The sequence below is a fragment of the Oncorhynchus tshawytscha genome, linkage group LG20 (genome assembly GCF_018296145.1).
Source record: "Oncorhynchus tshawytscha isolate Ot180627B linkage group LG20, Otsh_v2.0, whole genome shotgun sequence".
Classification (NCBI taxonomy): Eukaryota; Metazoa; Chordata; class Actinopteri; order Salmoniformes; family Salmonidae; genus Oncorhynchus; species Oncorhynchus tshawytscha.
Genome location: NC_056448.1, coordinates 20,199,907 through 20,217,376, shown reverse-complemented (window position 1 = coordinate 20,217,376; position 17,470 = coordinate 20,199,907). Strand labels below are relative to the sequence as shown.

At 42.6% G+C, this 17,470-nt stretch overlaps 1 protein-coding gene across 1 annotated transcript in view; it reads right to left on the bottom strand.

Annotated features, from left to right (window-relative positions):
* Positions 1–17,470, bottom strand: part of LOC112219326 (astrotactin-2-like) — a 407,720-nt gene that overhangs the window by 332,009 nt on the left and 58,241 nt on the right. Inside the window, exon 2 of the mRNA XM_024380472.2 lies at positions 16,423–16,610. Within this exon, the coding sequence (XP_024236240.2) occupies positions 16,423–16,610 (188 nt within the window). The remainder of the gene's footprint in view (positions 1–16,422; positions 16,611–17,470) is intronic.

Sequence of the window (17,470 nt, the reverse complement as noted above, 5' to 3'; positions counted from 1 at the left end):
GCGCTCCGGTATCGCCTGCTGCGCGGTAGCAGAAACAACAGTCTATGACTTGTGTGACTGAAGTCTCTGACAATTTTATGGGCTTTCCTCTGACATCGTCTATTACATAGGTCCTGGATTGCAGGAAGCTTGGCCCCAGTGATGTACTGGGCCATACGCACTACATTCTGTAGCGCCTTGCGGTCAGATGCCGAGCAGTTGCCATACCAGGCGATAATGTAACCAGTCAGGATGCTCTCGATGGTGCAGCTGTAGAACTTTTTGAGGATATGGGGACCCATGCCAAACCGTTTCAGTCATCTGAGCGGGAAAAGGTTTTGTTGTGCCCTCTTCACGACCGCCTTGGTGTGTTTGGACCATGATAGATCATTGGTGATGTGGACACCAAGGAACTTGAAACTCTCAACCCACTCCACTACAGCCCTGTTGATGTGAATGGGGGCCTGTTCGGCCCGCTGTTTCCTGTAGTCCACGATCAGCTCCTTTGTCTTGCTCACATTGAGGGAAAGGTTGTTGTCATGGCACCAAACTGACAGTTCTCTGACCTCCTCCATATAGGCCGTCTCATTGTTGTCAGGGATCAGGCCTACCACTGTTGTGTAATCAGCTAACTTAATGGTGTTGGAGTCGTGTTTGGCCACGCAGTCGTGGGTGAACAGGGAATACAGGAGGGGACTAAGTACACACCCCTGAGGGGCCACAGTGTTGAGGATCAGCGTGTTGCTGCCTACCCTTACCACCTGGGGGCGGCCCTTCAGGAAGTCCAGGATCCAGTCGCAGAGGGAGGTGTTTAGTCCCAGGGTCCTTAGCTTAGTGATGAGCTTAGAGGTCACTATGGTGTTGAACGCTGAGCTGTAGTCAATGAACAGCATTCTCACATAGGTGTTCCTTATGTCCAGGTGAGAAAGGGAGGTGTGGAGTACGATTGAGATTGCGTCATCTATGGATCTGTTGGGGCGGTATGTGAATTGGAGTGGGTCTAGGGTGTGAGCCATGACCAGTATTTCAAAGCACGGCTTCATGGCTACTGATGTGAGTGCCACGGGGCCGTAATAATTAAGGCAGGTTACCTTTGCTTCCTTGGGCACAGGGACTATGGTGGTCTGCTTGAAACATGTAGGCATTACGGACTCAGAAAGGGAGACGTTGAAAATGTCACTGAAGACACTTGCCAGTTGGTCCGTGCATGCTTTGAGTACACGTCCTGATAATCCATCTGGCCCCGCGGCTTTCTGAATGTTGACCTGTTTTAAGGTCTTGCTCACATTGGCTACTGCGAGCGTTATCACACAGTCATCCAGAACAGCTGGTGCTCTCCTGCATGCTTCAACGTTGCTTGCCTCGATGTGCGCATAAAAGGCATTTAGCTCATCTGGTAGGCTCGCGTCAGGTAGAAGTTATGTGATCAAAGGCCAATGTTTACTTTTAGAATTTGGGCTACGACAGTCTATTACAAATCATTTTGACAGTATTTCAATCTGAAGACAGTATAGTTTGAAGGGACTGAAATGCATCAGAAAAGGAATTTCAGAAGATCATCCGGTAATATTTTTGTTACAAACTCTGAGTAGAAAATAATATCATCAGAGATATATCCCAAAGTCTGTTTAGTGCCTGGTCATGTCCTCTCGGTTCCAACGGCTTGTGGGCATAGCAGAGAGAAACGGTACGTACGTTCATGTTCCTGAGACCCTTATCTTTGAGTGATAATATTTTGTAGCTTAAACCATTCAATAGATTGAGCCACATTTCTAAGAAAAAAACAGAAACCGCTCTTTTTATTACAACCGCATCTAGCAGCTACCGGAGGTTACTGATATAACCCCAGTTCTATGAACCACGCAACCCTATTTTAACATCCGGTGACCCCACATGGGGAATGCAACCCCTAGTTTGGGAAACCCTACTTTGTCTGGGACTTTATGCTTTAACCAGGGAATAAAAGCATCTCTCGCTTTCTCTCTCATGGCATACTGACACAGTCAAAATGTCCCCAGTCATTGGAATCGGAAACGCGGAGGCGGCCTAAGTTGCTCAGCACAGTGCAAGACAGATGAACCACACTCTGTTGTGCTGCGGCACTAGCATAAAAACGCTAGCAACGTTTTAAACATTGATCACCCCTGACAGGCAGCACGGAGAATGATGATACATTTATGTGGATCGGGTGGAAAAGTGACACTCAGCTCTTCCCATTTCAGCAGAATCTCTACTGCTTTATTTTTTACTCTGAACATTAAAATGGGAAAAATATTCACATTCAGATTTTGTCTGTCTTGCAAATCATACACGTGTTTCAGTTAAAGTTTGGCAGCTTTTCAGCAAGGGAATTTTACTCTGTAACCTTGCACACTAAAAGACTGTTCAAGAAAACAAACCTTCAGCAGCTTATGCAATCTAGCCTCTTCTGTATGATACATACAGTGGGATCGGGAATTACTGTAAATATTATTGTAAATATTATTGTAAATAATACAAATACTGAGCTAGATTCTTTGCAAAAAACAACAAATTATATTATTTTATACTAATACAATTGCTCAGAGAAACAAAAAAATCTCAGAAAGATGGGTGATAAAATAATTTTGACCCGTTTTCAATACTCCAGCACCGTCCCTTTGCGAGGATAACAACACTGAGCCTTTTTCTAAAATGTTTTATGAGATTGGAGGACACATTGGAATGGATCTTAGAACAGTCCACTATACAGAATCTTTCCAGATCCTTCATATCCTTCGTGTGCACTTCTGGACTTCCGTCCTCTCCAATTCAAACCACAGGTCTTCAATAATAATACTAACTTTTTGTATAGAGCCTTTCAATACAAGTAACAAAGTGCTTCACATCATAAAATATAAGTACTAACACAGAAACAAATACAGGAGGAAGGACAATTATATAATCATCAATTAAGAGCATCTTTATAAAAGTGTGTCTTCAGAAGGGATTTAAAAAGAGGCACTGAATCTGCAAGCCGGATCTCCACTGGCAGACCATTCCCAATTATAGGGTCCCTAAAGGCAAACGTCTGGTCTCCTTTCGTTTTCAACCTAGAATTGGAATGGTCAACAGTGCCCTGCCAGAGGAGCTCTGGCGCTATAGAAGGGGGCTAAACCAAGCCAAGCAAATGTGATCATTCAAATGTTTCCATCTGTTCTAAAAGTGACTGGTAGCCAGTTTAGATAAGCTAAACTATGTGTGATATGGTTACATTTCCTGGTGCCTGTTTGTCACGCCCTGGCCATAGAGAGGCTTTTTATTCTCTATTTTGGTTAGGCCAGGGTGTGAGTAGGGCGGGCATTCTATGTTTCTTTTTCTATGTTTTTGTATTTCTTTGTTTCTGGCCGGGTATGGTTCTCAATCAGGGACAGCTGTCTGTCGTTGTCTCTGATTGAGAACCATACCTAGGTAGCTCTTGCCCACATGGGTTTTGTGGGTAGTTGTTTTCTGTTTCTTATCTGTACCAGACAGAACTGTTTCGGGTATCTTTTTGTCATTTTTGTATTAAGTGTTCAGTTGCTAATAAATTAATTATGAACCGTACCACGCTGCACCTTGGTCCTCACCTTCTTCTCTTGAATGCCATGACACTGTTAAAAGTCTTGCTGCAGCATTTTCAATGAACTGTAGATTGAGTCATGTATACTGTACAAAGAGTTACAGTAATCTAGGAGTGAAGAAATAAAAGCACTGGGGTTCAAGTCCGGAGACTGAGACGGGCCATTGCAAACTTATATTTTGTGGTTAATTAAGCATTTGTTTGCGGATTTTGAAATAGAGGTCTCTGCCCAGGCATACCAGTGGTGGGTTTGGCCTTCGAAAGAACAATGCATGTGCAGAAAATACCTCATCCCTACTGTAAAATATTATGGTAGATCTTTGATGTTGTGGGGCTATTTGGCTTCCAATTGTCCTGGGACTCTTGTTAAGGTAAATGGCATCATAGCTATCCTAACTTCCAGAACATTTTAGCCAAAAACCTTGTTGCCTCTGCTAGGAGGCTGAAACGTGGCCTCAAATGAATCTTTCAGCAAGACAATAACCTTAAGCACAAAGAAATTATTAACTGACCACAAAATCAACATTGTGCAATGGCCATCTCAGACTTGAACCTCATTGAAAACCAGTGGTTTGAAATGAAAAGGGCAGTCGATAAGCACAGACCAAGGACATCAAGGATCTGGAAAGATTCATTATTTTGTAAAAACATATTTTGCATACAATATAGCTCAGTATTTGTATTATTTATTTGAGGGAAAAAAATACTATCTTTATCAAGAGATCCAATAATTCCAGACCCCACCTTATGTGTTATGTACCCAATGATCTACAGAGTTTTGAACACTTTACAGTTGTAAATAAAGGGGAAACTTAAACCACAATTGTTTGCTATGTATTTATCACATGATGTGAGTGATATATGCTTGTATGTCCCCGAGGAGAGAAAAACTCTGTTGTTTAAACTGCAATAAAGGCATTGCTGCTGACATGGCTTAATGGATGTGTTGTGAGGAACCTCCATTCGTCTTTGGAAGTGAGATCAACCCTTTTCTTCCCTCCCAGCACTGAGATTAGCTAGCTGAATATAATCTCCCCATAGGCTTATACGGGCTTGACATTTGATAGGCTAATGTTAGTGAAGCTATCATGGTGTCTGCTGAAATACCACCGCTGGATATTCCCTGTAATGATGTCAGGGGAATATTCATTCCTTTACCTTTGCTCATCATTTCAAGTGAGGAGAGAGAGAGATAGAGACAGAGAGTGTGTGATAGAAAGAGAGAGTAGTTTCTTATTAAGCAGTGTAATTTGAATCTGTCCAAGAGAGACGCCAAAGGGAATAGGAATGGACATAACAATTTTGACTGTGACAAAAAAAAAATGCTGCTTTGGCTGCAAGCGAGCTCAGATACTGTCAATATTGTGCTGCATGAACGGAAGGCACTGCCACAGTGGACTAATGTGTTTATTTGGCATATTGTAATTTAAATATCTCCCTCTAATTCAGTGGCTGACTGCTAGTACTCTCCTTTCTCTCTATTCCACAACAACAAATCCTTCAGTCCTTGTCATCTGTTCCTGTCAAGGCCCAAGCAAAGCCTGTAATCAAACACTACCAGGGTGTAAACAAAAGTGTGGAAGCAAGTAATGCCTTTATTGACTGCCAAACTTGAGCTCGCCACCATTGGCTCGCACTCTGACCAATGGCACACAACAGCTTGTCATTGGCTGCAGTATTGATACCATTCCAACTTCAATGACTGATATAGTTGCCTTGATGCTCCTGAATTAAAGACAAACCCTAAAATGAAAACACAAGATGGCTGCCATAATCATATCCATCTATAATGCAAATGTGGATGCTAACAAGTAATTTAATGACAAATGTCTTACCACAGAACCACCCAATTTAGAATGTCACTGAACAAATATATAAACACAACATATAAAGTGTTGGTCCAATGTTTCGTGATCCCCCCCAAAAAAAGATCTCAGAAATGTTCCATATGCACAAAAATCTTATTTCTCTCAAATGTTATGCACAAATGTGTTTACATCCCTGTTAAGTGAGCATTTCTCCTTTGCCAAGATAATCCATCCACTTGACAGGTGTGGCATATCAAGAAGCTGATTAAACTGCATGATCATTACACAGGTGCACCTTGTGCTGGGGGACCATAAACAGCCACTCTAAAATGTGCCATTTTGCCACACAACATAATGCCACAGTTGTCTCAAGCAATTAGCATGCTGTCTACAGGAATGTCCACCAGAGCTGTTGACAGATAATTTAATGTTAATTCCTCTATCATAAGCCGCCTCCAACTTTGCTTGAGATAATTTGGCAGTACGTCAAACTGGCATCAAAACCACAGACCACGTGTAACCACACCAGCCCAGGACCTCCACATCCGGCTTCTTCACCTGCGGAATCGTCTGAGACCAGCTACCCGGACATCTGATGAAACTGTGGGTTTCCACAACCAAAGAATTTCTGCCCAAACTGTCAGAAACCGTCTCAGGGAAGCTCATATGCATGCGCAATGTCCTCACCAGGGTCTTGACCTGACCGCAGTTCAGCATCGTAACAGTCTTCAGTGGGATCTTCACTTCTGTATGGTGCCGTGTGGGTGAGTGGTTTGCTGATGTCAGTGTTGTGAACAGAGTGCCCCATAGTGGCGGTGAGGGTATGGTATGTGTAGGCATAAGCTACGGACCACGAACAGACAGCATTTTATTGATAGCCATTTGAATGCAGAGATATCGTGACGAGATCCTGAGACCCATCACCTCATGTTTCAGCATGATAGCGCACGGCCTGATGTAGCAAGGATCTGTACACAATTCCTGGAAGCTGAAAATGTCCCAGTTCTTCCACGGCCTACATACTCACCAGACATTTTATCCATTGAGCTCTGGATTGATATTTACGACAGCGTGTTCCAGTTCCCGCCAATATCATGCAACTTCGCACAGCCATTGAAGAGGAGTGGGAAAACATTCCACAGGCCACTCTATGTGAAGGAGATGTGTCGCGCTGCATGAGGAAAATGGTGGTCACACCAGATACTGACAGGTTTTCTGATCCACACCCCTACCTTTTTTTAAGGTACTTGTGACCAATAGATGCATATCAGTATTCACAGTCATGTGAAATCCATAGATTAGGGCCTAATGAATTTATATCAAATGACTGATTTCCTTATATGAACTGTAACTCAGTAAAATCTTTGAAATTGCTGCATGTTGCATTTATATTTTTGGTCAGTATAATTCAGTGAGATGAAGAGTAATTTTAGGCATAGGTCTAAAGGACAATTATCTCTTCTGAGTAGATCACTTTCCTAATAACACTTCATTCTAGAACTTTACACCCCGGTCCCTTTCAGCTGCTGGCTACTGTGCCTGTTTAATTGATTGATTTGGTATTCATGACGTGATACCATGCACATTTGTAAAATGAAAGGAACCGAAAGGTGGCCGGGAACAATTAAACATGGAACAATTAAAACAGAACAATAACTGAATGTGTCCCTGCCCATTATGTCAGCTTGTTTCGGTAAAGCCGCAATTATGGGCGGACACTGTGTGTGTAGGGACCTGTGAGCTCTGTGTGCCTTAGTGACCCTCCACTCTCTGACCATCGATCACCACTGACTGGTTAATTATAAAGTGGTGGTTCCTAGCATGTAGGGTGGTGCTCTTTTCCTCTACGCATATCCTGCAGGAGAGTGATGATAAGGATACTATTCCTATACCTATACACAGTAAACGTAATATGAATGAATGAGCCTAGGAATGGACGGAGTGGTGTGAACATTTCACGAGGTTCATGGTTCTAAAAGAGAAGTGAATAATAGTCTGCAGTGCTGGTCTAAAGGGTATCGTTTCACACATATCCATATTTATAGTATACAAATGGATGCCTTTTCGATTTCTGCTTTGGAAGATACTGTATGTACACCCAGCACTCATGCCAAGATCTAGTCACTTTTACCCCTACCCACATGTACATACTGCATTACCTCAATTACCTTAACTACCTCATACCCCTGTACATTGACTCGGTACTGGTACTCCTTGTAGCCTATTGGTTTTATTGTGTTACTGTTTCCTTTTTATTTGGCAAATATTTGTCTTACTTTTTTTAACTCTGCATTGTTGGTAATGGACTCGTAAGTAAGCATTTCACTGTAAAGTTTACATTCGGCTCATGTGACCAATACAGTTTGATCTCTGAGAAAATGTGAAGATTATGTTCCGTACCATGACACATGAAAGGTTCGGTAGCTGCTAGCCGTTATTTAGCAATTCCACAGTATGGTCAACATGAGCACGAAAAAAGAAAATAGCTTATTTTTACTAATTAAACTACTTTCATATTTACCTTGAATGTGTGTATTTTCTGGCCTTTTTATTTGTCAAATTGAATGTTATTGTTACTACAAAACAGGATACGAAGTCTTAAAATAAGTATTTTCACTCAACCAGATTTCATAGCTTTTGGCATTGGCTCACAGAACTTGTTCTGATACATCCGCCCCCCTATGTTTCTGACCAAGTCGGAAGGTTAATTAAACTATATGTATGGAATTATACAAATCTAGTGAAGAGAGAATGCTGATTTGGACAGGCAGTGTCACATCCATAATGTTTTTGTGGAAAGGTTGTTACTGTGGACGCGTTTCGAGTATGATTGTATGCAAACATACTGTGCAAGCTAACTTTCAACAGTGCTCGTTCTAAGTTCAACAGATGTGACCATTACGGACGGTTCATAACATGATCAGTGACTCACTAGTCAGCATCACTGCAAAATGAAATCATGACAAAATGTTAATGCCCTTCCTACTGCTTCTGAAGTGTGTTTATGTTAGCAAACAAGCTAGCGGGCAATCTTTATCTGTGTGTGTGATCTATTTCGGGTGTACTCAAGTTCTCATATGAACTGCAATCATGCATTGTTCTGCTAACTGGAGCATTGCTCGTGATCACATGGCATAATAAAAGTCTCAAAAATCCACAAGCACCTTACACCGATCATGCGGAGTTTGTTGACTTCCTTGAGTAAGTACGGGTATCGGCCAGAGTTATAGCCACTACTGTTATAGCCTCGCTACTGTATATAGCCTCGCTAGTTATTTTTCACTGTCTTTTTACTGTTGTTTACATTTCTTTACTTACCTATTGTTCACCTAATACATTTTTTTGCACTGTTGTTTAAAGCCTGTAAGTAAGCATTTCACTGTAAGGTCTTCACCTGCTGTATTTGGCACACCTGACAAATAAACTTTGATTTGATTTGATACTGGTCTGTATCTATGTAGTCTGCCCTCCGCGTGCTTGTGAATTGCAGCAGTCAAGCCTGAGGTGATTTACGATCTGTCAAGAAATGTCTACGAAAGTGCAAACCCTGTGCCACTGGTAGGTTATAATTCAATGAAATGTATATCAGCATTTCATGTAATGAAAACAAAGAAATTTATAGTGGATATAGTAGAGATGATAAGGGATGAGTGAGGAATGAGTCCAGCAAGCTAAAAATGAAATGAAATGGGTGTATGAATCACTGAGTCTTGGGTTAGAGGTACAGTGCATTCAGAAAGTATTCAGACCCTTTCCTTTTTTCCATATTTTGTTACTGTCACGAATCCCGCCGAAGATGGTGCCTCTTCCTGTTCGGGCGGCGCTCAGCGGTCGTCGTCGCCGGCCTACTAGCTTCCACCGATCCCCTTTTCTGTTTTATTTAGTTGTGTCTAAATAGTTGCACCTGTTTCGAGTTTAAGTTTTGGTTGTGGGCTATTTAAACCCAGTAGGCCCGCCGGCTTTTGTGCGGGCTTGTTTTTCTGTTTATGGTGTGTGATTATTTTGTGGTGTTCATTTTTCCGATCATTTTCGTCCTGTTTGTTTGGACTGGGTCTTTACGCACCCTTGTGTGTGTGGCGTGACCGTCTCTCTTGTTTTTTGGAAAATAGAGATCCACATCTTTTGAACTACCCTGCTCTCTGCGCCTGACTCCTCCACCTACTACTTATAGAAGCCTTGACAGTTATGTTAGAGCCTTATTCTAAAATGTATTATAAATGTTTTGCCTCATCAATCTACACACATTTCCCCATAATGAGAAAGTGAAAACAGGTTATTATAAATGTTTGCAAATGTATAAAAAAAATAACAAACACCTTATTTACATAAGTATTCAGTCCCTTTGCTATGAGAGTTGAAATTGAGCTCTAGTACATCCTGTTTCTATTGCTAATCCTAATCCAACTTGATTGGAGTACACCTGTGGTAATTTCAATTGATTGGACATGATATGTAAATGCACACAACTGTCTATATAAGGTCCCACGGTTGGCATTACATGTCAGAGCAAAAACCAAACCATGAGGTCGAAGGAATTGTCCGTAGAGGTCAGAGACATGATTGTGTCGAGCCACAGATCTGGGGAAAGGTACCAAAACATTTCTGCTGCATTGAAGGTCCCCAAGAACACAGTGGCCTCCATCATTCTTAAATGGAAGAAGTTTGGAACCACCACGACTCTTCCTAGAGCTGGCCGCCCGGCCAAACTGAGCAATCAGGGGAGAAGGACCTTGGTCAGAGAGGTGACCAAGAACCCGATGGTCACTCTGACAGAGCTCTAGAGTTCCTCGGTGGAGATGGGAGAACCTTCCAGAAGGACAACCATCTCTGCAGCCTTTATGGTAGTGGCCAGAAGGAAGCCACTCCTCAGTAAAATGCACATGACAGCCCGCTTGGAGTTTGCCAAAAGACACCTAAAGGACTCTCAGACCATGAGAAACAATATTCTTTGGTCTGATGAAACCAATATTGAACTCTTTGGCCTGAACGCCAAGTGTCAAGTCTGGAGGAAACCTGGCACCATCGCTACGGTGAAGCACGGTGGTGGCAGCGTCATGCTGTGGGGATGTTTTTCAGCAGCAGGGACTGGGAGACACCTCAGGATCGAGGGAAAAATGTATGGAGCAAAGTACAGAGATCCTTGATGAAAACCTGCTCCAGAGCGTTCAGGACCTCAGACTGGGGGCGAAGGTTCACCTTCCAACAGGACAACAAACCTAAGGACGCAGCCAAGACAACGCAGGAGTGGCTTCGGGACAAGTTCCTGAATGTCCTTGATATGCCCAGCCAGAGCCTGGACTTGAACCTGATCGAACATCTCTGGAGAGACCGGAAAATAGCTGTGCAGCGATGCTCCCCATCCAACCTGACAAGAGTTTGAGAGGATCTGCAGAGAAGAATGGGAGAAACTCCCCAAATACAGGTGTGCCAAGCTTGTAGAGTCATACCCAAGAAGACTCAAGGTAATTGAAAGCGCAAATATTAATGTAATTGTTGAGGTATGCAACACTCTAATTTGCAATAAAAATATAGATTTTCAAATAAAGAATTGTAAATTTATTGTTTGTACATTTGTGCATTTATGTTTGATTAAGATGGGACAATGAGTGCACTTTGATAGCCTACACAATAATTATTCAAGGTACTGGTGATTTCTTGGTTCTTTGAGGTGCACAGCATTTTCAGATGACAACAAAAGTATCATGATGAAGTTTGGTGAAGAAATCTTTAATATATAAACACTCATTTTTTTAGTGTCATAAGGTCCTTAACAGAGAATGTCACAGCCATAATGTACATTTTCCTCTAAAATATATATTACAATTTGTATATTTTCTTCATTGTTGTTTTAGTGTGTAGCCAAGTTTTACTTTCAAATGGGCTTTAATTAATATTTTACCCTAAAACTTTGAGATTCACAGACTTTTGCCTATGTGTCTGCTCTCCATAAAATGTCTGTCCATTTACGCAATCCAAAACACAAGTTGTTGTTACTTCAAAGTAGTATGACTTAGAATTTTGTAATTATGTGTCAACACCTCCCCTATAAAGGGTTCTATAAATATACACAATAACATTTTCATGTATGCTTGATAAGTCAGTTCTGTGAGACATTTTGTTTCTCATTTTGTGTGCAAATGTCACATCCATAACGCTGGAATTGTGTCCCATTCAGTATACCACCTGTCCTCCAAATGAACCGAAACGTGTCATTTATGTGAGAAATGTCCGCCCTACCACCACTATGGCTGACAACAAATAGTTGATTTATTTTTTAAACTAGACAAGAGGATCCTTACTATGCCAGAAACAGATCTACATACCTAGTCCTCATATCCTCATATTCCCCACAGTCTTAGGTCAAGATTCCTACATCATGAATGGATTCTGTTCTGGCCGGAAGGGAACAGAAATTGCTCTCTCTCTCTCTCTCTCTCTCTCTCTCTCTCTCTCTCGCGCGCGCTCTCTCTCGCGCGCTCTCTCTCTCTCCCTCGCCGGGTGGTTTTGTTTAATGCACGGCGCAGTACATCTCGCATGCCTGATCAAACAGCCACTGCGACTCTTTTGTGGCGGCAAAGTGGTTAGCGCTAGGTGTTAATAATTCCACGCACCACACTTCCTTCCCGCGCTCCGAGGGGAATGTAAAAGGATCTGTCAGAAACTGATTCATCACTATCGATTCCATTTAATTCCTATGTGTGCATGAATGGCTCTGTCAGATGGGAGGGAAAACATTCTAAAGTAGGCTTTTGTTTCCTCTCTTTCCAGTTCCTTCTCTTTTTGAGAGCCCAAAATTATAGCTTGGAAATAGCTGCTCTTCAATGTTTTCAAATGATCTCCCCACAGCCTTTCCACAATAATAGAAGTATGAAGGCCACCAGAGCAACTGGGCAACACATAATGCCCAATTACTGGTAAACGGCATGGATCAATGGTAATGACAAGGGAGTGCAAAGCAAGACATCCTCTTCTCAGTCCCTATGTTAAACCTACCAAGGTGCTTCCGAAGCTATTATTACATATTAATAACACAGTAGTGGGCTGATTTCCAATGGGCTTATTCAGGCTTTATAACTATAGGTCAGTGTTATCCTGACACCTGTCAGCAAACGCCCCAAGGTAACCACCCAAAGAGGAGTGAAAAACAAAAGCCTAGCCGACCACCACTACATTCAGTGTGGTACCTTTAATGCGAGTGTTTGATAACTCGACTTCGAGGATGAGAGCAAAAATCAATGGCGTCCCATAAAGCCCTCCAGGCAAGGCTGCTGGAACAAACACAACATTAGCCATGCAGGGAGCGGAGCTGCTGTAAACGCTTATGTAAAGGGAGCAGACGAGTGCTGGCGCATGCTAATGTTCCCCCATACAACCAGACGGGCTCGGACCAGGCCAGACGGGTGGTGACTGAGGCGTGGGAGGTCATGACGGGGGTCTGAGTCAGGACTGATCAAGCTAGGGGCTCTAAGTCTGACTGATCCTGGTTGACCAGCCTCATAGCACCAGGACAATTCTTGGTAACGGCAGAAAACTTTCCTTGAATTAATAGTCAATGGTTTTAAATATGCCAGTGAGCAGTCAACATAGAGCAAAGGAAAACATGGCCATCTTGACCACATTTCTATACTGCATACCAATTCAAAGGTATAAATACATTTTTCCTGAGGGGCCATTTCTCTCAAGGTGTAATTTATGCATGTGTCATGTACCCTTTTCCCTAATCAAATCTTTCCAAATAACTAGAAAAGTTAAGAGAGGCTAATGAGAGAAGTTGGTGGTGGAAGCACAGGTGGGAGCCAAATTAAATCACATTCTGGGCAGCTAATGGCCACAGGGCCACATGGTTGAGACCCATGATCCGACTCGACTTTTTCTTCATTGAATAACACAACATTTACCTTTTGGCCCTCATGTCCGTAATTTTAACAACCTGTATTGAAATCCCTTATTTACTTATGAGTAAGAGGAAGCTCATTATCTGAATCTCTAGCTCGTACAGCTGGCTGCAGCCTATCATCTGAGACACAGCGAAGGTCTAAGTGAAACCTATAAAATTATCATTATCCTGGCGTGCCTTCGCTAGTTCGACATGATTGACAAGCCAGCCAATTAGAGAGGAAGAATGACAGCATGTCCTTGTTCCTGAAGTGAGTTTTAATGCGACGCCAGAAGCTTCTTGAAAGCAGCTTCAATTTTTGTATTTTGTGCTGTTTTTGGGATTGCAGTTCAAATAAGGGAATGCGGATTGGGGGGGAATTGTAGTTGGATGTTAATGTTAAGATCATATTCCGCATGTCTATGTTCTCATTGATATGGTAATAGGGATATACAAATATTAGCTATGATCACTGTAGTGTAAAAGTTTACTTTGAAAACAAGAGTAATTGTGTTTTTATTTAGCACACGAAACTGCATATTTAACTTGTCAGGGTTTAAACGGTATGCGCTAGGAAACTTCACTTTGCAACTAAGTTGAACAGAAGGCAACGTTTCTACCGTCTAAAGATCTCAAATCACTGCCCTTCACTGCTATTGTATAAAATGGTGGTCTTCCATTAACGGGTACGGTAAGTAGAAATGAAAGATTTGCGAAGGACAGTAGTTATAAAACCCTGAAGGTCTGCTGAAAGTAACGCATCCCGTGGGGCAGGAAAGGTGCCCTTGTGAGCTCCATAACGCACATTATTTAAGGTGATATGACGCTTAATGTGAACCCACTGTCCTTGAATAAAGACACATGAGACTGGGGAAGATCTGACCCTAAAACATACACATTAATCCGGGAAGTTACTAAGAATTTAAGCTGGAAAGCATTACCTTTATTATATTGTATTACATACGTTTGAACCGTATTTCACAAAGCCCATCTTTCACATTGACTGATTGGAATCATGCACAAGTTGCAAGGACATATGCATTCCCTGCGTCAATGTTTCTTTTGGAACTCGATCTAACATAGCATATAGATAGCAAAAAAGTGCAGAACTGAAAGAGTAACATTGAGGATATATTGGTTTGTCAATTATATTTATCTATATTTCTGCCATTGATTTAGTGTGGAAGAACTCCAGAACACACAATCTCAATGTAATTTTACACAAAAATGTTATATTAACACAAATGACAAAAGCATTTCAATTCCAACAATATGGACGATCAACATAAATCAGAATAAACTGCACGATCAATGCAGAGTTCCATGTCAATAAGATGTCTTTCCCGCATATGTGTCAGTATTGAGATCTGCCTCTCCCTGACAGAGACGGTGATGTCCACAGCAAGCTGAGGGAGGCCTGTGATGGAAAGACTAAATGGAGGAGGAATGGAGAGAGTGAGAAATAGACAGCTCAATGCCAAAAGAATAGAGTACTCCGACTTGAACCTGCCACAGAACTGACAGAATTACACTTAATGATGCTCACTCAAAGAGCCAGGAGACATCCTGGGCCCAGAGGCCACATGTGTACACCTTGACTCCTCATCCCAGCCAGATCTACACTAGATGGGTAAAAGTATGTGGATACCTGCTTGTTGAACACTTAATTCCAAAATCATGGGTATTAATATGGAGTTGGTCCCCCCTTTGCTGCTATAACAGCCTCCACTCTTCTGGGAAGGTTGTCCACTAGACGTTAGAACATAGCTGTGGGGACTTGCTTCCACTCACAAGAGCATCAGTGACGTTGGGCACTGATAGTGTGCAATTAGGCCTGGCTCGCAGTCCACGTTACAATTCATCCCAAAGGTGTTCAATGGGGCAAATATCAGGGCTCTCTGCAGGCCAGGCAAGTTCCTCAATTAACGACCTCGACAAACCATTTCTGTATGTACCTCGCTTTGTGCACGGTGGCATTGTCATGCTGAAAAAGTAAAGGACATTCCCCAAACTGTTGCTCCAAAGTTGGAAGCACAGAGTCGTCTAGAATGTCATTGTATACTGTAATGTTAAGATTTCCCTTCTCTGGAGCTAAGGGGCCTAGCCCGAACCACAAAAAAACAGCCCCAGACCATTATTCCCTCCTCCACCAAACTTTACAGTTGGCACTATGCATTGGTGATCTTACGCTTGTGTGTGGCTGCTTGGCCATGTAAACCAATTCATGAAGTTCCCGACGAACAGTTATTGTGCTTACGTTGCTTCCAGGAGCAGTTTGGAACTCGGTAGTGAGTGTTGCAACCAAGGACAGACAAAGTTTATGCGTTACGCGCTGTGAGCTTGTGTGGCCTACCACTTCGCAGCTGAGCCGTTGCTGCTCCTAGACATTTCCACTTCACAGTAACAGCACTTACAGTTGACCGGGGCAGCTCTAGCAGCGCAGAAATTTGACAAACTGACTTGTTGGAAAGGTAGCATCCTATGACGGTGCCACATTGAAAGACACTGACCTTTTCAGTATGGGCCATTCTACTGCCAATGTTTGTCTATGGAGATTGCATGGCTGTGTGCTCGATTTCATACACCTGTCAGCAATTGATGTAGCTGAACTAGCCGAATCCACTAATTTGAAGGGTTGTCCACATACCTTTGGCCATGTAGTGTACTTCCTCCCCCTTCCTTACTATTCAATATCCTTCCCCCATTTCACAGATGATGAGATTACACACAGACACACATGCCGCCATTCACATCAAGTCACAGTAGGAGTATCAAAAGAAAACCAAGAGCGGTGACTGAAAGCATGAAATAAGGTCTGCTCTGAGTCTGAACCCCCTTTAGATCACACAACCAGCTGACCTGGAATAACCTCTGGCTCATCACTCAGTAGAGTGATATCAGTAGAGCCTGCTGATGTTTATGCCCCAGAACAGTGCTGTGCTAGTCAGCAGAGGAACACACTGAGGGTGGGTGAGAGATTTGCAGACTAAAGCATATCAGTGCATTGGACAGCACGGATAGATGAGACACATGATACAGCAGTTCACCTGAGGACAGTGAGTCAAGAGGCAAAGAAAAATGAGAGAGTGGTGAAGAGGTGGTGAGAGAGAGAGAGAGAGGATGTGGTGAGATATGAGGATGGGGTGTTGCGGGAGGGGGTAAGAGTGTGTGTTTCTTACCATAACAGAGATGTGCAGCAGGTGCATGTGTTCGTGCAGGACGTGAGCAGGCTCCTGGGCCGTGGGCACGGTTGTCTGTATCAGCTGCTCAGAGGTGCTCATGGACACGTGGAAATACAGCGTCCCGTTCTCCAGCCACTGCTGCTTCCAATGCACCTGAGAGATGTCTGCCCCCAAACCTGACATCTCTACAGATAGGAAGAGAAAGAAAGAGATTTTGTGACAACCTTAAACAATTGACACTTTTAACAATTAACACAATTTATTTTGTGGGTGTGTGTATGTTTGCATCGGTATGTGTGTGGATGTGTGCATGTGTGCATGTTTATCTGTGTCTGAAAGAGGCACATGAGCATTTGGGGAAATTGAACGGAAAGTTCAGGGGTGACTGAAGTCTGTGATAAGTTTGCATTAACATTCTAGTGAAGTGCTTGCTCTCTCTTAAGGTCAAGACTCGGCTGCTCCGTAGAGCTAGCTGTATCAACAGACACTCTTAGGAGGGATAAGGCTACATTTCTGTGCAATCCTACACTGTGTCAAATAGGTAGAGAGGTATTTCGGGAACTGAATTGAATTTCCAAGCAGTTTACATGATATCTGTATAATGATGACTGCTTCCCAACCAATAAGTTAAAACTCTGCCGTTAATCCAGAATTGATTGATCAAAACCTCTAGGTCAGTAAAACGTCACGGGCCAAACAAACAACATTAATCATCATGGTGGATAGCTTAGACCTTTGCTTGCACACTCCCTGTTTGTATGAGCAGACTTAAAATCAGTAGCGTAGTAACTAATGGGGATAAGACAATGGGTATGCCATTCTGTTCGCTATCTGTCACCTAGGATTCAATTTTATTGTCAATAGCAGTTGAGAAAACGCTGCCTCGCTGTGCTCCGTCCTCTCGCTATCTCCACAAATCATCAACAGTCCTGTAAACCTAATGAATACATTAGCGCGAACAGGCCATCAGCATTAACATAAAGAGCTACGACACCAGAGGGGAAGTGGATCAGTTAAAAAAAGGAAAAAGAAAAGGCGCAACCTT